The 23,138-nt window shown below is 52.0% G+C and overlaps 1 protein-coding gene across 5 annotated transcripts in view; it reads left to right on the plus strand.

Annotated features, from left to right (window-relative positions):
- Positions 1–5,043: 5,043 nt before the first annotated feature.
- The window catches only part of CADM1 (cell adhesion molecule 1), a 312,527-nt gene continuing 294,432 nt past the window's right edge, over positions 5,044–23,138 (plus strand). For 3 of the 5 annotated variants that reach the window (XM_075328729.1, XM_075328730.1, XM_075328728.1), the window contains exon 1: positions 5,045–5,168. In XM_075328729.1, the coding sequence (XP_075184844.1) occupies positions 5,093–5,168 (76 nt within the window). In that variant the 5' untranslated portion in view covers positions 5,045–5,092. Of the gene's footprint in view, positions 5,169–23,138 lie in introns of all 5 variants that reach the window. The other 2 variants (XM_075328726.1, XM_075328727.1) reach the window with 1 other exon arrangement.

Below are 23,138 nucleotides of genomic sequence, written 5' to 3' on the forward strand. Positions count from 1 at the left end.
ATGCGATGAACAAACATTCTTTTATTCTTCACAGTTAAAAGTCCAGACAAAGCAATCCGGTCAGCAATAAATCTGGCAGATGACAATTCCTGTGGAGCTGGGGACACCCTGACCAAACGTCACCTCGGGTGGGGATATGCCCTCCGTACTCTACTTCCTTCGGGCACCCACTATTCAGCCAAGCATACACCGGACCCACACCGGCAGAATAGGCTCTGAGGTTACGTCCACCTCCTTCTCTCCGGTGTCCCCTGCTGTTCTGCTCACACACTCTGCCCGACGTGCACACACTGCTGTCCCGGATGCTACTTCTCACAAAGTCCCGAACAAAGCCATAAAGGTGCTGAGACGCTTTCTTAGCTGGGGGAAGCCTGTCCTTGCGTCCCCTCCAGTGGGGATGTGCCTGACTACTCCACTTCGCCCGGCTCCCACTGCTGGCTACCCACAGTCCGGACCCACACCGGACTGCTTCACACTATGAGGTTCCGCTCGCTCCTTTTCTCACCGGCTTCCCTGATTTCCAGCTCCCTTCTTTCTTTCTTGCTTTCTGCCCACTCAGCTCCACACTCTGCCCCGGCTCTGCTGCTCCGCTCCTGTCCCCGAGACCACTGCTTGTCTTACACACTTCCTTTTTCCTCCTAAGCTGCCAGCTCCTCCCCCTTCCCTGTCACTGTTACCAGGGGAACCACTCACTACACTGGCACCTAGGGAGTACCCTGACTCAGCATACATGCATACAACATAAAACATTTTTATTAATAACATTTCCGGGTTAACTATGCTCCCTTTTGCAGAGGGGTCTGCTCACCCACTGCATACCTCCCCTCTTAAAACCCGAGCCTCCCGGCACGGCTCTTACTTAAAACACACAGAAGCACGTAAAGTCTGCAATACCGTCCACAATAGGCGCAGCTCCCACACAGAGGGTACCAGTGTGCCCAGTTCTGCCCCTCCGGACGGCCACCAGTGTGCGCAACTCTCCTCCTCTGGACGGCCACTAGTGTGCCCAGCTCTCCTCCTCTGGACGGCCACCAGTGTGCGCAGCTTTCCTCCCCTGGACGGCCACCAGTGTGTGCAGCTTTCCTCCTCTGGACGGCCACCAGTCCCGCGCCCGGCGGTTTCTGCAGCGCTCCCGGTCCTTCTTTCAACTAGCGCCCGGAGGCTCAACAGCGCTCCCGGTCTTAGATGGGCGCCCGGAGGCTTGGCAACAGCGCTCCCGGTCTTAGATGGGGCGACTGCCCGTACAAACACACAGAAGGGAGCTCGTCCCGTGAAACTTTAAAAGAACTTCTGCCGGCTAAACGGCGCCGGACTTAAACAACAGATCAGCAGTGGTGACTTACTCTGGGGGCCAGGCCCTCTTCCATTCCTCCGCTTGGGCCTGGATGTATGCCCCCAGGGATTGTCCCGGCTGCCGACGGATCCTCTGGAAGGACGCAGGGGCGTAGGGTGGCTCCACAGGCGCAGCTGCTGCAGCTCCTCTCGGTGGTGAAGGCGTCGCTGCCCCTGACAATCTTGCTGGTAACGGCGGCGGTGTCAATGCTGAGACTGGGTAGAGTGGAGACGGGTCCTCGTTTCCCGCTCTTAAACAGACTCCACCCCCAGCCTCACGCATCATCTTGACTCCTCCGCTGGGGTACTTCTTCTTCTTCTTCCGTGTCCTGGAGCTGGCGCCTCCCCTCTTTGGGCGGAGTACTCCGGCCTTCTTCTTCGGCACCGGCCAGCCCCAGGCTCTTCTTTTGGCGCCAATTCTGCGCGCGCCTTCTGTGTCTTCACAGACAACGGCCATCTTGCCGCCATCTTGTGCCCGGTCCTTCACCTCAGGCACCGTCTCCTCTTCCCACCATGGGACTGCAAATCTTCGCTGAGAGTCCGGATCAGGGGCCCTCGGCACCACTTGGTCTCCATCTTCTTGGAGCGGGTCCCCTGGCGTACGATCCGGATCCTGCCGACTACGCCACATGTAACGGGGTGACAGGGGTGCCTCCGGCCTTGTAGTCGTGGCCCTCGGTATCAGGCTTACCCCTGGTTCCACCGTCACTATGGGGACAGGAGATGACTTGGTGGGGCAGAGTGTGGTCGTGGTGCAGATGTTGTCCGGCGCACAAACACTCTTCAGGCAGGGTACAATGCGATGAACAAACATTCTTTTATTCTTCACAGTTAAAAGTCCAGACAAAGCAATCCGGTCAGCAATAAATCTGGCAGATGACAATTCCTGTGGAGCTGGGGACACCCTGACCAAACGTCACCTCGGGTGGGGATATGCCCTCCGTACTCTACTTCCTTCGGGCACCCACTATTCAGCCAAGCATACACCGGACCCACACCGGCAGAATAGGCTCTGAGGTTACGTCCACCTCCTTCTCTCCGGTGTCCCCTGCTGTTCTGCTCACACACTCTGCCCGACGTGCACACACTGCTGCCCCGGATGCTACTTCTCACAAAGTCCCGAACAAAGCCATAAAGGTGCTGAGACGCTTTCTTAGCTGGGGGAAGCCTGTCCTTGCGTCCCCTCCAGTGGTGATGTGCCTGACTACTCCACTTCGCCCGGCTCCCACTTCTGGCTACCCACAATCCGGACCCACACCGGACTGCTTCACACTATGAGGTTCCGCTCGCTCCTTTTCTCACCGGCTTCCCTGATTTCCAGCTCCCTTCTTTCTTTCTTGCTTTCTGCCCACTCAGCTCCACACTCTGCCCCGGCTCTGCTGCTCCGCTCCTGTCCCCGAGACCACTGCTTGTCTTACACACTTCCTTTTTCCTCCTAAGCTGCCAGCTCCTCCCCCTTCCCTGTCACTGTTACCAGGGGAACCACTCACTACACTGGCACCTAGGGAGTACCCTGACTCAGCATACATGCATACAACATAAAACATTTTTATTAATAACATTTCCGGGTTAACTATGCTCCCTTTTGCAGAGGGGTCTGCTCACCCACTGCACGTCTATGGAGCTTTGTTGCTGCCACTGTGGAGCGTTGGCGGTGCGTCTATGGAGCATTGTCGCTGCCACTGTGGAGCGTTGGCGGTGCGTTCATGGAGCTTTGTCGCTGCCTCTGTGGAGCGTTGGCGGTGTGTCTATGGAGCTTTGTCGCTGCCACTGTGGAGCGTTGGCGGTGCGTCCATGGAGCTTTGTCGCTGCCACTGTGGAGCGTTGGCGGTGTGTCTATGGAGCTTTGTCGCTGCCACTGTGGAGCGTTGGCGGTGCGTTCATGGAGCTTTGTCGCTGCCTCTGTGGAGCGTTGGCGGTGTGTCTATGGAGCTTTGTCGCTGCCACTGTGGAGCGTTGGCGGTGCGTCCATGGAGCTTTGTCGCTGCCACTATGGAGTGTTGGCGGTGTGTCTATGGAGCTTTGTCGCTGCCACTGTGGAGCGTTGGCGGTGCGTCTATGGAGCTTTGTTGCTGCCACTGTGGAGTGTTGGCGGTGCGTCCATGGAGCATTGTTGCTGCCACTGTGGAGTGTTGGCGGTGCGTCCATGGAGCATTGTTGCTGCCACTGTGGAGCATTGGCGGTGCGTCTATGGAGCATTGTCGCTGCCACTGTGGAGCGTTGGCGGTGCGTCTATGGAGCATTGTCGCTGCCACTGTGGAGCGTTGGCGGTGCGTCCATGGAGCTTTGTCGCTGCCTCTGTGGAGCGTTGGCGGTGTGTCTATGGAGCTTTGTCGCTGCCACTGTGGAGCGTTGGCGGTGCGTCTATGGAGCTTTGTCGCTGCCACTGTGGAGCGTTGGCGGTGTGTCTATGGAGCTTTGTCGCTGCCACTGTGGAGTGTTGGCGGTGTGTCTATGGAGCATTGTGGCCGCCCCTGTGGAGCGTTGGCGGTGCGTCTATGGAGCTTTGTCGCTGCCCCTGTGGAGCGTTGGCGGTGTGTCTATGGAGCTTTGTCGCTGCCACTGTGGAGCGTTGGCGGTGCGTCTATGGAGCATTGTGGCCGCCCCTGTGGAGCGTTGGCGGTGCGTCCATGGAGCTTTGTCGCTGCCACTGTGGAGCGTTGGCGGTGTGTCTATGGAGCTTTGTCGCTGCCACTGTGGAGCGTTGGCGGTGCGTCTATGGAGCTTTGTCGCTGCCACTGTGGAGCGTTGGCGGTGCGTCTATGGAGGTTTGTCGCTGCCACTGTGGAGCGTTGGCGGTGTGTCTATGGAGCTTTGTCGCTGCCACTGTGGAGCGTTGGCGGGGCGTCCCGGGTGGTGCGAGCATCCGTCATCCCTTAAAGGGATTGTCTAGGACACGTTCCCTATGTACCTGTGGGATTATTGGAGGCCCCGCCCCCCACCCTCTCTCTTCCTGTTTGCACCAATCACTGTAGACTACAATGAGATAAATATTCCTTCCTGTGCATTTTTTAACCATTTCACTGCACTTGGGATGTTTTTTCCCGGTTTTAGTACAGTGTGATGTAAAATAAATGACGTCATTGAAAACTACAACTCCTCCTGTAAAAAACCAGCCCTCATATGGAATGAATGAGCCATGGCAAAAAGAAGCCATGGAAAGAAGGGGTTAAAGGGGCCTCCTCCCCCACCCCCGGATTAGTGGTCACTCGTGTCCCCCGTAACGTGTGGTGTCCGCAGCTCCCGCGCTTCCTCCGGGCATTGTGTCACTCCTCGGTAGTTCCTCCTGGAAATGAAGGGTACAAGCCGTGAGGGGCGTTCCCATTCGCTTTGTTTACAGGGTGTGTCCTGCCGCTGAGCTGTGATTGGCCAGCGGTGGATTATGCATGGCCACGCCCCCTGGTGACGCCCGCAGTCCCTGCAGTATCGCACGGTGTGCACAGCCGCCCGCTCCTCCCCCGGGCGCCGCCCCTCCTCCGGGCCCCGCCCCCCGCCGCCCCCACTTTCGCAGTGATTTACGCTCTCCTGTCACCGCGTCCTCAGATTTACGAGCGCAGCGGCCCCGCCCCTGCAGTAGCCACGCCCCCAGCTCACACGTGGTTAGATCGGTTCACACATTGACGTCACGGAGCGACGTCAGTAGGCGTGGTAGAGAGGCGTGTCCGCCCGAGTTGTGCCGGCCTCCCGCTGAATGTATTAGCATATGATTAGCATGTGATTATCGCCGAGCAGAGGCTGCAGAGTGAAGCAGGTGCCGAACATGGCGAGTCAGCCCGGAGCCGCTCTCCGCCTCCTCCTCCTGATCAGCGGGCTCCGAGCCGGGTTACTCCAGCAAGGTACCGGGGCTGCGGGGAGGAGGACGGGGAGAGCGCGGCGGCTAAAGGGAGCGCACAATGGGCGCCGGGAGAGCAGGCAGCGGCGGGAGAGGAGCCAGGAAGCCTGGAGCGGGGAAGGAAGGCACAGATGGGGAGAGGGAGGACTGCGGGAGCGGAGGCAGCGGGAGAGGCAGGAGAGAGGGGGTGCACCGGGAAGACAAGGGGGGTGCAGGGGGGAGACAAGGGGGAGTGCATGGGGGAGAAAGGGGGGTGCGTGGGGGGATATAAAGGGGGTGCAGGGGGGAGAAAGAGGGGTGCAGGGGGGAGACAAGGAGGAGTGCATGGGGGAGACAAGGAGGGGTGCATGGGGGAGAAAGGGGGGTGCGTGGGGGGATATAAAGGGGGTGCAGGGGGGAGAAAGAGGGGTGCAGGGGGGAGACAAGGGGGAGTGCATGGGGGAGAAAGGGGGGTGCGTGGGGGGGATATAAAGGGGGTGCATGGGGGAGAAGGGGTACATGAGGGGGGTGCACGGGGGAGAAAAGGGGGTGCATGGGGGGATATAAAGGGGGAGAGGGGGTGCAGGGGGGGAGAAGGAGAGGGATAGAAGGGGGTGCAGGGGGGGAGAGGGGTTGCATGGGGGATATAAAGGGGGTGCACGGGGGGAGAGGGGTGCATGGGGGAGAAAGGGGGAGTGCATGGGAGGATATAAAGGGGGTGCATGGGGGGGAAGGGGTACATGAGTGGGGTGCATGGGGGGATATAAAGGGGGTGCATGGGGGGAAGGGGTACATGAGGGGGGTGCACAGGGGAGGAAGAGGGGGATAAAAGGGGGTGCATGGGGGGAGAAAAGGGGGATGTATGGGTGGATATAAAGGGGTGCATGGGGAGAAGGGGTATATGAGGGGGGGTGCATGGGGGAGAAAGAGGAGAATGCATGGATGGATATAAAGGGGGTGCACGAGGGAAAAGGGGTACATGAAGGTGCATGAGGGAAAAAGGGTGTACATGGGGGGGTGCATGAGGGACAAAGGGGGTACATGGGGGAGAAAGAAGGGGGGCATGGAGGGGAGAAAGGTGCATGGACAGAAAGTGCATGGGAGAGAAAAGGGGGTTCATGGTTGGGAAAGGGGAGGTGCATAGGGAATGCATGGTGGAAAGAAAAAGGGCTGCAAGGTGGGAGAAAAAGGGGTGCATGGTGTGGGGTACGGGGGTACATTGATGGAAGAGGGGATGGATGGGAGAGGAGCATTTATTGGAGGAGAGCAGTGTTCATGGTGGAGAGGACAGTGGGTGCAAAGTAGAGATGAGGCAGGAGAGGAGGACATTCAGGAGAAGCAGAGCAGGGGCAAGTGCAGGAGTGATGGGGGCCGAGAGTGCACAGAGGGGGGCAGGACGTGATGTGCAGGGGCTGTGGGTGGAGGTCACCGGTGACCAGGACTCTGCTGATGTACGAGGGACAATATTTGGGATATCATGACTCGAGCTCTGATGATGCTGAATAGTATTGTGGGGGGATGAGATGGGAGAATGATGGGGGTGACGGCCAGAGAGGGGAGAATGATGGGGGTGACGGCCAGAGAGGGGAGAATGATGGGGGTGACGGCCAGAGAGGGGAGAATGCTGGGGGTGACGGCCAGAGAGGGGAGAATGATGGGGGTGACGGCCAGAGATGGGGGAATGATGGGGGTGACGGCCAGAGAGGGGGGAATGATGGGGGTGACGGCCAGAGAGGGGGGAATGATGGGGGTGACGGCCAGAGAGGGGAGAATGATGGGGGGTGACGGCCAGAGAGGGGAGAATGATGGGGGGTGACGGCCAGAGAGGGGAGAATGATGGGGGGTGACGGCCAGAGAGGGGGGAATGATGGGGGGTGACGGCCAGAGAGGGGGGAATGATGGGGGGTGACGGCCAGAGAGGGGGGAATGATGGGGGGTGACGGCCAGAGAGGGGGGAATGATGGGGGGTGACGGCCAGAGAGGGGGGAATGATGGGGGGTGACGGCCAGAGAGGGGGGAATGATGGGGGGTGACGGCCAGAGAGGGGAGAATGATGGGGGGTGACGGCCAGAGAGGGGGGAATGATGGGGGGTGACGGCCAGAGAGGGGAGAATGATGGGGGGTGACGGCCAGAGAGGGGAGAATGATGGGGGGTGACGGCCAGAGAGGGGAGAATGATGGGGGGTGACGGCCAGAGAGGGGAGAATGATGGGGGGTGACGGCCAGAGAGGGGAGAATGATGGGGGGTGACGGCCAGAGAGGGGAGAATGATGGGGGGTGACGGCCAGAGAGGGGAGAATGATGGGGGGTGACGGCCAGAGAGGGGAGAATGATGGGGGGTGACGGCCAGAGAGGGGAGAATGATGGGGGATGAGATGAGGGGAGAATGATGGGGGTGCCGGCCAGAGAGGGGGGAATGATGGGGGTGCCGGCCAGAGAGGGGGGAATGATGGGGGGGGACGGCCAGAGAGGGGGGGAATGCTGGGGGGGACGGCCAGAGAGGGGGGAATGCTGGGGGGGACGGCCAGAGAGGGGGGGAATGCTGGGGGGGACGGCCAGAGAGCTGACATGAAAGAGATGGAGGGATCAGGGAGATGAGAGGGAAGAAGATGAAAGGAGAAGAACAAAAGGGAAGGAATGAAGGGAGGGAAAGCGGGAAGGAGCCGCTGTTCCCGGTGCAGGGAGCCGGCCGTGCGTTGCCTCATTGTGTACCCCGGCGCCCACTTGTTGGCTGCCGGTTGTAGGTGATGCAGACCCTCTTCTGGGGATGAGGTAGTGGGGTCTCTGTGTACTTGGGTTTATCTGTGTGTTGTGTAATCGGGGGTCCTGGACTCTCCTGGGGGGGTCACATTTTTGTTGTTTTTGGAACGTTGTATCTTCTGTAGAACAGTGATGGAGAGAGGATAAATCAGTGCGCAGCGCCATGTACAGCGGATGACTGCTCAGCTCTGCATTGGGGGCTTGGAGATGCTATGGCGTATGTGTGTGTTGTGCATATACCGTGGATGTATAGTCCCTTTTATGCATCGGATCGTACTTTCAATCCTAAACTTGGAGCTGATGTTGTGGTGCCGCTTTGGGGTCCCTTTGTGGTGCCGCTTTGGGGTCCCTTTGTGGTGCCTCTTTGGGGTCCCTTTGTGGTGCCTCTTTGGGGTCCCTTTGTGGTGCCTCTTTGGGGTCCCTTTGTGGTGCCTCTTTGGGGTCCCTTTGTGGTGCCTCTTTGGGGTCCCTTTGTGGTGCCTCTTTGGGGTCCCTTTGTGGTGCCGCTTTGGGGTCCCTTTGTGGTGCCGCTTTGGGGTCCCTTTGTGGTGCCGCTTTGGGGTCCCTTTGTGGTGCCGCTTTGGGGTCCCTTTGTGGTGCCGCTTTGGGGTCCCTTTGTGGTGCCGCTTTGGGGTCCCTTTGTGGTGCCGCTTTGGGGTCCCCTTGTGGTTCCGATTTCGGGTCCCTTGCTGGTGCCAGCCTCAGTCTGCAGAGGGGAAGCTCTATTTACTTTTCAGCTTTAAGTGTGATTGATTTCAGGCGGTTGCTTGACCTCCTCCTTCTCCTTTGCTCTCTGGGGGCACTGAGTGTAAATGGGGAGGTCTGGATCCAGCAGGGGGGGGTTGCTTTTCTTTTTTTGGATGGGGGTGGGTAATGGATGTGCAGGATTAAATCCCAGTATCTTTCCCCTCCAGTCTGTGGGTTGTTGTGTTGGTGCATCTGCTCATGTCTGAGCTAAGCCCCCCCTCTGCCGCTGGATCCAGTGCTTTCCGCAGTCTGACTCCCTCTTTTTCGATCCTGATGCTTGTGTAACGTGTACGGTAAAGTGTCTGCAGAGCCGCTCGCTCCAGATCCTCGCCGCCGTCTTAGGTTTGCTTTTCGTCTTCCGCCTTAATGGATAGGAAGTCTCCGAGCATTCACGCTTTATAGCAAAGCAGGCATGGGATGTATCGTGAAACTCATCACTCATATGTATAGGATGGCTGCGTTATCATTTTTTGTTGCTGCTCCTTTTTTTTTTTTTTCTTGGGTTCTTTGGAGATTGAAGCTGCAACTGTTCTGGCACCGCTCCGAATCAAGAGGGCAGTGTTTGCATTTGGAGAACAAAAACAGAGGAAATTCTTCTCTCCCGGCTCCATGTCCATCACACACATGCGCTCCTGCAAAGCCTATGCCCAACCTTTAGCCATTACTGGAGAGAAAAAAAAATATATCCTCCACCCATCAATGCAGACCCTCCGAATCCAGAAAACATTGCCAGCGAGCCCACGGCTATCGGAGACACGGCCATCATCAAACAGCCGGTCACCTGGACTGCAGCCTGGTGTCACCCCCCCCCCCTGTAATAAATCTGTAAGGTTTTAGTTATACGCCTCCATGTAGTATATGACAGCCCCCCCATCATGTGCATTATGGGGACATTTCGGTGTTAATTCACTATAAGGGATAATTGGCGATCAGTGGTGTTGACTCGAGTGTTGACTTTTCCTGCTCCACATTCACAATGATAGTGAGTGTCAGCCTCTTTATTTTTAACAACCTCTGCTCTGTAAGGCAGCTGACATTTATGGGTTTTAGGTCCATCGGGTTATGCAAAGTCTCAGAAGCCATTGTTACTTCACCCTTCCCAAAACCTTTGATGGTCCACCAGAACCTTACTCTTCCAGAAACCTGGACTGTTCTCTCTCCTCCTGACTTGTCTTCTTCTGTTTCCTCCTGACTTGTCTTCTCTTCTGTTTCCTCCTGACTTGTCTTCTTTTCTCTTCTTCTGTTTCCTCCTGACTTGTCTTCTCTTCTTCTGTTTCCTCCTGACTTGTCTTCTCTTCTGTTTCCTCCTGACTTGTCTTCTCTTCTTCTGTTTCCTCCTGACTTGTCTTCTCTTCTGTTTCCTCCTGACTTGTCTTCTCTTCTTCTGTTTCCTCCTGACTTGTCTTCTCTTCTTCTGTTTCCTCCTGACTTGTCTTCTTCTGTTTCCTCCTGACTTGTCTTCGTCTGTTTCCTCCTGACTTGTCTTCGTCTGTTTCCTCCTGACTTGTCTTCGTCTGTTTCCTCCTGACTTGTCTTCGTCTGTTTCCTCCTGACTTGTCTTCGTCTGTTTCCTCCTGACTTGTCTTCGTCTGTTTCCTCCTGACTTGTCTTCGTCTGTTTCCTCCTGACTTGTCTTCTTCTGTTTCCTCCTGACTTGTCTTCTTCTGTTTCCTCCTGACTTGTCTTCTTCTGTTTCCTCCTGACTTGTCTTCTCTTCTGTTTCCTCCTGACTTGTCTTCTCTTCTTTTTCCTCCTGACTTGTCTTCTTTTCTCTTCTTCTGTTTCCTCCTGACTTGTCTTCTTTTCTCTTCTTCTTCTGTTTCCTCCTGACTTGTCTTCTTTTCTCTTCTTCTTCTGTTTCCTCCTGACTTGTCTTCTTTTCTCTTCTTCTGTTTCCTCCTGACTTGTCTTCTTTTCTCTTCTTCTTCTGTTTCCTCCTGACTTGTCTTCTTTTCTCTTCTTCTTCTGTTTCCTCCTGACTTGTCTTCTTTTCTCTTCTTCTTCTGTTTCCTCCTGACTTGTCTTCTTTTCTCTTCTTCTTCTGTTTCCTCCTGACTTGTCTTCTTTTCTCTTCTTCTTCTGTTTCCTCCTGACTTGTCTTCTTTTCTCTTCTTCTTCTGTTTCCTCCTGACTTGTCTTCTTTTCTCTTCTTCTTCTGTTTCCTCCTGACTTGTCTTCTTTTCTCTTCTTCTTCTGTTTCCTCCTGACTTGTCTTCTTTTCTCTTCTTCTTCTGTTTCCTCCTGACTTGTCTTCTCTTCTCTTCTTCTTCTGTTTCCTCCTGACTTGTCTTCTCTTCTCTTCTTCTTCTGTTTCCTCCTGACTTGTCTTCTCTTCTCTTCTTCTTCTGTTTCCTCCTGACTTGTCTTCTCTTCTCTTCTTCTTCTGTTTCCTCCTGACTTGTCTTCTCTTCTCTTCTTCTTCTGTTTCCTCCTGACTTGTCTTCTCTTCTTCTTCTGTTTCCTCCTGACTTGTCTTCTCTTCTCTTCTTCTTCTGTTTCCTCCTGACTTGTCTTCTCTTCTCTTCTTCTTCTGTTTCCTCCTGACTTGTCTTCTCTTCTCTTCTTCTTCTGTTTCCTCCTGACTTGTCTTCTCTTCTCTTCTTCTTCTGTTTCCTCCTGACTTGTCTTCTCTTCTTCTTCTGTTTCCTCCCTTTCCTCCTTTTTTCCTCCTGACTTGTCTTCTTTTTCCTCCTGGTGTCTCCTCTCAAGTGTCCCCCCCCCCCCCTTTTTTATCCCCCATCTTGTTTTGCTTCCTCTATCTAAAAAGAGAAGGAATGTGTTGGATTTCTCGAGTGCCCATGCCAATTTTGGGGTTAGCTTGTCACTTCATGTTTTGTAGGTGGCAGGGCTGTGGAGTCGGTAAGCCAAACCTTCGACTCCGACTCCGACTCCTCAAATTCTCTTGCACCGACTCCGACTCCGGCTCCGACTCCTACATATATTGCTTATAGTTAGGTGAAAAATTTATTGTAGTACATGAATATGTGTATGTGAACATCAGACATTTAATAATTTTTATGATACAATAATCAAGATATTTGGATAGAACATAAAATATATTTATTGGAATACAACTTTAGAACACAAAAAACTGTAATAAATTGTAAATATGTAATACACTATGTAATATACAGTAGATTACATATATATCTTGTGTGTGTGTATATACACTGTATATATATATATATATTATATATATTACATATTTACAATTTATTAGTTTTTTTGTGTTCTAAAGTTGTATTCCAATAAATATTTTATGTTCTATCCAAATATCTTGATTATTGTATCATAAAAACAATTAAATGTCTGATGTTCACATTGTACTACAATAAATTTTTCACTTAAATATAAGCATTATACTAAATGTTGTTATTTAGTAAAATATTCAGCACATTCTGCATTGCACTCCTGTCCCCAATTTATTATATATTTTAGGAGTCGGAGTCGGTGCATTTTATACCGACTCCGACTCCGACTCCACCAAAATGAGCTCCGACTCCGACTCCGACTCCACGACTCCGACTCCGACTCCACAGCCCTGGTAGGTGGGACAGGAATTGTAGGCAACAAAGCGCACGTTAGGCTCGGCTGCCCTTACAGAAGATGTAATGTACAACATCCACAACAAATGCTCATTGGACGAGTTGAAATTTAAATTTTTTATTAATTGAATATATAAATATATATTTTTAGGCTCCTCTTTTGAGAACAAGAGTTGGGAGAGAACCTGACGTTGTTATGGATTGTAAGGTCAACGTCTTGATGACGAGTAGTTGACCAAAGCAATGGATACTGATCTAATTGTCTCGTTGTTGGTAGATCCTACAAAGACTGAGGACTATTTCCAAGGTTTCCATTAATTAATGAAGATTTTGGATTTCATAAACTAAAGGAATGTGTGTGCGGAGTCTTTTTGATGAGTTTTCGGCACATTCCAAAAATTCTCAAAAAATGGAAATTCTACTCCAAAAACTTACATATGTTGCATCTTGATCCAAAAATATTGCTCTGAAACTCTCCAAATCCTCCTCATATACCCTAAACGTCTTGAAAAGTTGGGAATTTTTGCCCCCGCAACTCACAAAAAGTCTCTATTTCCACATTCCCTAACATGGGGTTCGTAAGGACACCCGAGTCATCTTCACGATAGCAGAAGGGGGTCATTTAAGGCCATATGGAAGCTTTGACCCCCATCTACTACTATCACAGATATCCATGGGGAGATAGCTGCAAAGAATTTTATAAATGCGCTTAAAAAAAAAAAATCCCAGCACAGATGTGGTGACCTCATCACTTTCTATAGCCCCATTCATAACCGCCGTCATTTCCATTTTTTCCGATATGAATGGATTTTACGTCATTCTTTTTTCATTTTTTTTTTTTGTAGGTCAATTTGATTTCATTTATGGCCGGCCGCTCAGGAAATGTTGCGTTGGAGCAGGAGTGTTTTGCTGCAGGAGTGTTTTGCTGCAGGAGTGTTTTGCTGCAGGAGTGTTTTGCTGCAGGAGTGTTTTGCTGCGGGAGTGTTTTGCTGCGGGGGTGTTTTGCTGCGGGGGTGTTTTGCTGCGGGGGCGTTTTGCTGCGGGGGCGTTTTGCTGCGGGGGCGTTTTTCTGCGGGGGCGTTTTTCTGCGGGGGCGTTTTTCTGCGGGGGCGTTTTTCTGCGGGGGCGTTTTTCTGCGGGGGCGTTTTTCTGCGGGGGCGTTTTTCTGCGGGGGCGTTTTTCTGCGGGGGCGTTTTGCTGCAGGGGCGTTTTGCTGCAGGGGCGTTTTGCTGCAGGGGCGTTTTGCCGCAGGGGCGTTTTGTTATTATTAGAGTGTTACTTTTTGTAAATATTGACACTTCGTGATTCTTTGTATCCAGTCTTTCCAGATAAACTTGCTAAAAACACATAAACAGTCAATATTATGTGCCCGGTTTTCATCTCAAGGACCCGGGTAGTGAATGTGCCAAGAAACTTATTGCAGATTCTTAATTCTGAAGCTTTAATTTTTGCAGTGGCCTAAGAAAAAAAAAAGTTGGGCTTCCAGAATAGTTTTATTCCTAATTTTTAATATGCAAACATATTCCAGGAGCGGGATATCCAATGACTTAGAAGTTTGCAACTTTTTTTGGGATTGTCGTTACTGTTTGGCGTCTTTAACGATATTTTTAACCTTTACTCCGGACGGTGTCATTGGCTTTGAAAGTGTCCATAAAAAATGCATGGATAAAAGTTGAGGTTTGGTAAAAGTTTGAGGACACTTGTTGGATCGGTTGTCCGCATACGGGGACTCGAAGAAAGCGATAATGAATGTTCTAAGATTGGATACGTCTCCAATAGAACGGAGCATAGGCGTAAACCGATCACAGTAAATCTAATCATTGGCTAGATTTCGGGGGCAGGGGTTTTTTTTTTTTTTGTGTGTGCTTAAATGCATGAATTTAGGGCTAAAAAAAATCATTCTTGCAATTAGGTTTCATTACAATATTGCACCATTTGCTTTCTATCTATTGCTGGCTGCAGAGGGAGTTAACTGAGAAATTGTCAGTAAGCCCACAATGATGGTTTGGAAGGGAATTCTTTGATCTTTTTCCTTTTTGATCTATTAGGCTGCTTTCACACATCAGTTTTTTGGCATCAGGCACAAGCCGGCAAAAAAACGGATCCATTTTATTCCCCATTGACTTGTATTAGCGCCGGATTGTGCCGGAAGGCCTTGCGTTGCATGCAGCATCCGGCGAAATGTCTTCAGTCGGCTGCCGGATAGGACGCAGCTTGCAGCGTTTTTTGTCTCCGGCTAAAAACCGGACCCCGCCGGATCCGGCGCTGTCCGGCATGTTGTATAATGCAAGCCTATGGGCGCCGGATCCGTCGTCATCCGGCATATGACGGAATCTAATGATGGATCGAGTTTTTTTGAACTGCGCATGCTCAGTATCACAACAGATCCGTCAAAAAACGGAAGGGACGCATGGAAATAAACTGATGCGACAAATCCGTTTTTTGGCCTGACGTCAAAAACCGGATGTGTGCAACCAGCCTTAGCTGATTTATGATCCAGCGTGGTGGATCACATTTTTGTAGGTTTTGGGTCACTGCCTAGTTTTGCCATCAGGGTAATTTTGATCCTTGGGTTAAGGGCACACAATCTTAGGTGAAACAAGCGGTTCTTTTCCTGAAAGAGCTCTGTTGGCGTTGTGTGTGTTTTGTTTTTTTTTTTTTCCATCACTTTTTGGGTCGGCACCTATAGAGCTGGTGGTTTCCAATCAAATCTCCCCCAAAAAATGAGCATGTTACTACTTGGAACTGCTATACGGCAAAATCGGCCTGAAAAAGCGCTGTGTGCACGTACCGCTCGGGTAGATTTTGGAAAAGGTTTTCGTTTTCTGAAAGAGGACTTGGCGAATCTTGATCGTGGGCACACGTACCCGAAGTGCGGTCTTTGTGTCAGACGCTCTACAATGTCAGCATGGAAAAAAAAAAACACCTGTCCCATAACCCCTTTAGGGTCACCTTACACAGTAGAACAAAATTGACCAAACTTGCCAATCTTGGAGGACGGAAGATGACTGAACAATGAAAGGAGAAAAATAAACATGGGCTCCCGCCAGTTATTGATAGCCAGTGTTTGGTAAAGCAGACAGCTGGCGGCTGTTATTATCAGCCTGGGTAGGTCCATGGCTATGTTTTATCTGAGCTAGCTATCAAAAATAGAAGGGATCCCACTTCATATTTAAAAATTATTTGAATAATGTAAAAAAATATCAAAATTTGGGTTCCCCCCTATTTTTGATAACCAGCCAAGGTAAAGCAGACAGCTGGGGGCTGTTATTATCAGCCCGGGAAAGTCCATGGTATGTTTAATCTGAGCTAGCTATCAAAAATAGGGGGGAGCCCACTTCATATTTAAAAATTATTTAAATAATGTAAAAAATGAAACCGCTTGGGTTCCCCCACCCTATTTTTAATAACCACACAAAGTATAACAGACTGCTGGGGGCTGATATTAGGCTGGGAAGGTCCATTGTTCTGCTTTACCTGCTTTTAATTGTTTTCAAATAGGCGGAAAGGTGAAAATGGCTTAATTTTTGATAACCAGCCAAGGTAAAGCAGACAGCTGGGAGCTGTTATCAGCCTGGGAAGGACCATGGTATGTTTAATTCTGAGCTAGCTATCAAAAAAAGGGGGGAGCCCACTTCATATTTAAAAATAATTTAAATAATGTAAAAAATGAAAATGCATGGGTTCTCCCCTATTTTTGATAACCAGCCAAGGTAAACAGACAGCTGGGGGCTGGTATTGGGCTGGGAAGGCACATTGTTCTGCTTTACCTGCTCTGGTTGTCAAAAATAGGGGGAACCCACTTCATTTTTAATAAAAAAATAAATAAAATATATGGCTTTGGATAGCCTCTACTTTTGATGACTAGTTAAGCAGACAGCTGAGGTTTGCAGCCCCCAGCTTTCTGCTTTACCTGAATAGGTTATCAAAAATAGGCAGGAGCCCACTTTTTTATTTATTTATTTATTCCCTACCCACATTTTGTTTGCAGTCCCTTGCCCTTATTACGACTGTTCTACGGTACAGAAGTTCGGGTCCCCGTTGACTTTTTATATGGGGTCTGGAATCGAGTTCGGGTCCCAACCGAACTTTTAACTTAAGTCCAGCGGATCCTGGCATACTCTAATGTCCACGAGTTGGCTCGTCTTATTAGCTATCCCAATTTTGCCATAAACATTCATGTGTCTACTGGAAGAAGAATCTACCCCAGAGCGATCCGGCATCGGCTAATCCACCCAACAACATCCATCACGGAGGAGTCGCGAGACCTCCGTACACAGCAGACTGTCGGACAACCTTCTGATGTTGGTGGACTTCAGCAACTTTGGCCTAATTTTTTTGGAGGACTTTTCAGAGACCGTATTGAATTGACTCCTAAAAGTTTGTCCCACGGGCGGTGGCGGCGGCTCCTGAGAAGAAGATGCCGAGATGCTTGTAGCTTTTGAACTCTTTATGTAATAACGACTTTAGAGGAAGATTAGGAGGCTCCGTTTTGATACAATTATGGGTTGGGGCTGTAAGGAACCGAGACACAATCCCTTTGAAATAATAATTGCCCCACCTCCTGTTATGAGGGACAGGAGAAGTTGGAGCTCCGGCGGGCTTCACCGTCTTTGAAGACATTGACGTGCGCATCTTAAGAAGGTTGTACCTCCATTTTTAGGATACTTTGATATTTCCCACGTTATTAACCTTTCATGCAACTTTAGGAAGCATCACAGGCCGTCTTTAACAAATATTGTCTCCAGGTTCTTCTTAAAGGTGTTGCTAAGTTTGGAAGACTTTTTTTTATATACTTTATTAGAGACTTATGCTGAGATCCTCGAGTCTTGGGCTGAGTAGAGAGCGGTTATGAAGAGCTCTGGGTGTAATGCCTCATCTGCCCTGTAGGAGTGCTGTGGGGAAAGTCGACACATAGTTTTTCTTAGAGCTGAGGATCCAAGCAGAGGGGCTTTTTGTTAGCGGCTTATTTTCAGGAGACCTTTGTGCCAAAACAGAGAATTCTTTTAGGTAAAGATTGGGCTATCAAACCCCCGGCATCCCCGCAATCTGTGCCGCCACCACTGGAAGTAAACGGAACATGGAGCTGGAGGAACACAGCGCCGGTCACAGTATGGTGGCCGTTCTCAGTACTGCAGCTTATATCCACTTTAGTCCTAAGACTAGGACTGGTGCTTTTTAGTCTTGATGAAATAGTCAATGCGTTCAGGTCATTTTAGATCTAGAATTTGCTGCAGGTCCATTTGGATCAATGTTCTTATAGATTGCAAGCAGTGGCGTAACTAGAGTTCGATGGGCCCTGGTGCAAAATTTGGACCTGAATTCCCCCCCCCCCTCTTATGTTGGTCAGATGTATGCATACATTTAGCATTCTAAATCCTATAGAGACAGGAGTCCCCCATTATGTAGTGATATCCCTCATCCTGGGCTCCTTCCTCATAAGTATGTTCCACATTCTCGTCTATCTACTGTCTCCCTCCTGGTATCTACTGTCCCCCTGCTGGGCCCTCCTGCTATCTACTGTCCCCCTGCTGGGCCCTCCTGCTATCTACTGTCCCCCGGCTGGGCCCTCCTGGTATCTGCTCCCCCCCCCCGCTGGTGTCTGCTGCCCCCCCCCCCCCCCTGCTGGTGTCTGCTGCCCCCCCCCCCCCTGCTGGTGTCTGCTGCCCCCCCCCCCTGCTGGTGTCTGCTGCCCCCCCCCCCCCCTGCTGGTGTCTGCTGCCCCCCCCCCCTGCTGGTGTCTGCTGCCCCCCCCCCCTGCTGGTGTCTGCTGCCCCCCCCCCCCCTGCTGGTGTCTGCTGCCCCCCCCCCCCCCTGCTGGTGTCTGCTGCCCCCCCCTCCCTGCTGGTGTCTGCTGCCCCCCCCTCCCTGCTGGTGTCTGCTGCCCCCCCCTCCCTGCTGGTGTCTGCTGCCCCCCCCTCCCTGCTGGTGTCTGCTGCCCCCCCCTCCCTGCTGGTGTCTGCTGCCCCCCCCTCCCTGCTGGTGTCTGCTGCTCCCCCTGCTGGTGTCTGCTGCTCCCCCTGCTGGTGTCTGCTGCTCCCCCTGCTGGGCTCTGCTGGTGTCTGCTGTCTCCCTGCTGGGCTCTGCTGGTGTCTGCTGTCTCCCTGCTGGGCTCTGCTGGTGTCTGCTGTCTCCCTGCTGGGCTCTGCTGGTGTCTGCTGTCTCCCTGCTGGGCTCTGCTGGTGTCTGCTGTCTCCCTCCTGGGCTCTGCTGGTGTCTGCTGTCTCCCTGCTGGGCTCTGCTGGTGTCTACTGTCTCCCTGCTGGGCTCTGCTGGTGTCTACTGTCTCCCTGCTGGGCTCTGCTGGTGTCTACTGTCTCCCTGCTGGGCTCTGCTGGTGTCTACTGTCTCCCTGCTGGGCTCTGCTGGTGTCTACTGTTCCCCTGCTGGTAAATATTTCTCCGTTCAGTCTAATGCTAAAAAAACGGAGGCAACGTCTATCCGGCCGCCGCATGGGCTAAATATGCCGCATCCGGTAAAAAACGGACGCAACACAAGGCCATGCGGCACAATACGGCGCTAATGCAAGTCTATGCGGAAAAAAACTCAACCGGCGTCAAAACAAAAACTGTTGCGTTTTTTTTTCTGCAAAGCGCCGTATTGTGCCGCTCAGCAAAAACCGGATGTCTGAAAGCAGCCTTAAGGGGCTTAAAGGCAAAATTGCCCCTAAATATTGCAAACTGACACTGCAAGTGGTGGTATCCGCAGCAGATACTGAATCTGAAGTTTCCATCGCGGATTTTCTCTGCGGTTTGTGGGTGAGATTCTATCAGAAAAAGAATAAATCCCTTGGGAGTCGGTGACAGAATCCGCTGCGTGTTCCACTCCCAGATATTTGTTTGTCCGGCATTGTTCCGGTGTCGCATATAAAGCTTCCCCCTCTGCGGTCTGCCGGTCCCTCCCTCCCCCTCTGCGGTCTGCCGGTCCCTCCCTCCCCCACCCTGCCGCCGTCTCCCCCCCCCCCCCCCTCTGCGCTCTGCCGCCGTCTCCCTTCCCTCCCCCCTCTGCGCTCTGCCGCCGTCACCCCCCCCTCTGCCGCTGTCTCTCCCCCCTTCGCTCTGCCGCCGTCTCACCCCCCCCGCGCGCGTCCTGCCGCCGCCCCCCCCCCCCTGTGTCCAGTTGGCGACTCTCCCCCCCCCCCCCATGCGCTCTGCCGCCGCCCCCCCCATGCGCTCTGCCGTCCCCCTCCCTCTGTGCTCTGCCATCCCTCCCCCCCCCTCTGCGCTCTGCCGCCTACCCCCCCCTCTGCGCTCTGCCGCCCCCCCCGTAAATGCTCAGAGCTCAGAGCTTGTAAGGTCTCCACAATCGAGCTTGTGAGAGCTGATCTGATACCGGTGTTGGCTTCTGTGACGCTGCAGAAACCATGTATAGAGAGTTCAGACCGGTAATGCAACGGGGCCGCTGGTCCGGACTGTCAGTGTGGCAGGGGAGCGGTGCGCTATTGATCAGCTACTTTGGCCAATCTGCCCTAAGGCTGCGTTCACATGTCCAGTAATCTTCCAATAGAACGTTCCAACAGCGATCTTTGTACAAACACAACTTTTTGTCCGTTTTTGAAAAAACCTGCTTTCAGTTGGATCCGTTTATTTTTCCATTGAAGTCTATGGAGAACGGATCCGGTAACTGGCCATCCTTTGGAGAAGACTAGTATCAACATCTACTAGGATGAGACGCGTTTCTTCTTGTCATGGCTCCGTTGTGCCACCGTGACTCCACATCTCCAGTGTCGTGGATCTATTGGATGCTCGGCGCCGTCTCTGCCAGACCGCGGATGTGCCAGTACCGGCCGTCATTCTCGACCCGTTCTCACCTGGGCGCGATATGACGCCATAGCTTTTGCTGCTGCCCTAAAGGTCTCCTCCAGGGGATCCCACTTATGAGCCTTTTTTTTTTTTTTTTTTTGGCAGATGTTGAGTAATCAACGCTGCAACCTAAGAGCTGGATCCGCTAACGACCTTGATGACCTAAGATGCGCCAATTTTGCACCGAATAACGGGAATCGGAGCCATATTTTACGGGGGTGCAGTATTTATGGGAGGGGAACAAGCGAGTCTTTGAGGGACCTTTTCTAGTTGACAAACGAGGGGGTGGTTGGAGGACGCGGGGCCTGGCGCAGGAGGGCTGGAGCTACCGTCCTCTGTCCAAACAATGCCCCTATTCATGGCTGTGCGCTACATGCACCAAGTGAATGAGGTCTTTGCTTTGCGGGGGGAGGGATTGTCCCCCCTTTGAATGATCCATCCTGCGTCCCCCCCGTTAACCCTTTCCTCCCCCTATAGTGGCGTCGTACACCTCAGCCATCCCTCGGACGCCGGTGCCCGTTCCAATCCTCGTGGAGTTACAATCCATAGATTGCAGAAATTGTGGAATATTTTATTTTATGGTCTCGTTTCGGCGGAGAGGAGATACGGACCGGCGCTGGGGGAGGGGGTAACCGCAACGATGCTTTATATTGAGTATTTCATTTTTTTTTTTCCCTCCGTCTTGATGATATTTCACGCCTCATTTGTTCCTTCGAATTGCCAATAAAATGAACGCCGTTCCTTTTGTAACACGCTAAATCAGGCGGCGCACAAATAAAAATAACTCTGCGTGCACCCGAGGGTTTGCCAAGCGGACCGCCGGATCTGAAGTGGATTGCACCCCCCGCCGCTGCTGCAGCCGCGCACACGTGTCAGGAGATTACATGGGACTGCAGGAGCGAGGCTGTGCATGTGCGCGTCCTCTGCAGAGGCGGCTGCTCCTCTGTCTGGGGCTCCCATCTACACACAAAAAAGGCAAAAATCCCCCCAAAACCGCCGTGTTCTATATGGGAATAAGGACGCAATGTCCGCCAGCGCAACGGTACGCCAGGACCAAGCATTCGCCTAACGGGAAAGTTGCACTTTTTTTTAGGCTGCGTTATGAAAAATGGCGCACAGTGTGGTTTTTTGTTTTTTTTTTTTTCTATTTTTTTTTTTTCCGTCTCTTATCAATCATAAGATAATGACCAACCTTAGGGTGAAAAAAAGGTTTCTATGCCGCCGGACGTTGTTTTTGCTATATGTGTCTGCATGAGAATTTATTACATTTGTTTTGTGAAAAACTGGCACCTTTCAATGGGTCGTCTCCATCCTTTATCCTCCATCCTTTATCCTCCATCCTTTATCCTCCATCCTTTATCCTCCATCCTTTATCCTCCATCCTTTATCCTCCATCCTTTATCCTCCATCCTTTTATCCTCCATCCTTTTATCCTCCATCCTTTATCCTCCTCCCACCACTCCCCATCCTTTTTATCCGCCATCCACCACTCTCCATCCTTTTATCCTCCATCCACCTGTCTCCATCCTTTTTATCCTCCATCCACCACTCTCCATCCTTTTTATCCTCCATCTGCCACCCTCCATCCTTTTTATCCTCCATCTGCCACCCTGCATCCTTTTTATCCTCCATCCGCCACCCTGCATCCTTTTTATCCTCTATCCAGCACCCTCCATCCTTTTTATCCTCCATCCACCACCCTCTATCCTTTTTATCCTCCATCCACCACTCTCCATCCTTTTTATCCTCCATCCTTTTTATCCTCCATCCACCACCCTCCATCCTTTTATCCTCCATCCACCACTCTCCATCCTTTTTATCCTCCATTTGCCACTCTCCATCCTTTTTATCCTCCATCTACCACCCTCCAACCTTTTTATCCTCCATCCACCACCCTACATCCTTTTTATCCTCCGTCCACAACCCTCTATCCTTTTTATCCTCTATCCTCCACCCGCCATCCTTTACCCTCTATCCTCCACCCGCCATCCTTTACCCTCTCTCCTCCCCCCGCCATCCTTTACCCTCCACTCTCCAGCCTTTATCCTCCACACTCTATCCTTCTTGTCTACACAGTTAAGGAACGCTGATCCAAATGAAAGCAACTGAAGACAAAGCAAACATTAGGCTGCTTTCACACATCCGGTTTGAGCTGTGCGGCTCAATCCGGCTCTGAAACCTATGCAATGGATGTGGCGAAAACACCGCATCCTTTGCATAAGTTTTTACATGCGGTCCGTCCGTTTTTTTCTGGTTGCGGCACGCAACTGAGCATGCGCAGTGGAAGAAACCGCATGCGGCGGCCGGATGCGGTTTTTGCCGCATCCGGCGTCCATAGGCATGCATTGAAAAATGCGCCGCAGTGGCCGGATGCGGCGCGATGCGTTTTTTTTGCCGGAGCAAAAAACGTGCCAGGGAACGTTCCATCCGGCCGCCGCATCGGCTAAATCTGCCACATGCGGCAAAAACCGGACTGGACGCAAGCCCATGCGGCACAATGCGGCGCCAATGCTGGAAAAACCGAAACCGGCGGCAAAAAAAAAAACTGTTTCGTTTTTTCATCCGAGTGCCGGATTGTGCCGCACTGCTACAGCCGGATGTGTGAAAGTAGCTTAAACCGAGCCCTCATACTGTTAGGTAGAGGGGAAAGGTAAAGCCAAAACCGCAGAAACTGAAACTTTCGGTAGCAGGAAGGGGTTAATAATTGCATCACGCCTTCACCCTAGAAGCCTCGATGACTTCAATAGGACCCCGCTGTCTTACCCTGCGCCGCTTCCATCCCGTCTGGTGCTACCATTGTGGCGCCGTAGCGTGCTGGTGAACCAGGAGGCTCAGGATGAGCTGCAATGCACGTAAGTCGTGGCCGCGCTCCATCCATTTACGTAGGTGTCCGGTGCTGACATGTCATAAATACAAATGTGAGGGGCTCGGCTTGCATTGATGTGGCCCCTGGCGGCTGCAGTGTTCTTGCGTCTCCGGCGGGGGGGCATTATTTCCATTATATACACTATTTTGGCCTCGGATAGTATGCATTAGAATATAACCCGCAGATTGCACGCCGCCGGCAACAAACAAACATCATAGTTTCCTATGGAGAAAGGTACAGGTTGCCGGGGAATTTGCTCCGTGGGGGACAGCAAT

This window comes from Anomaloglossus baeobatrachus, chromosome 11 (assembly GCF_048569485.1).
Source record: "Anomaloglossus baeobatrachus isolate aAnoBae1 chromosome 11, aAnoBae1.hap1, whole genome shotgun sequence".
In the NCBI taxonomy this organism is placed as follows: Eukaryota; Metazoa; Chordata; class Amphibia; order Anura; family Aromobatidae; genus Anomaloglossus; species Anomaloglossus baeobatrachus.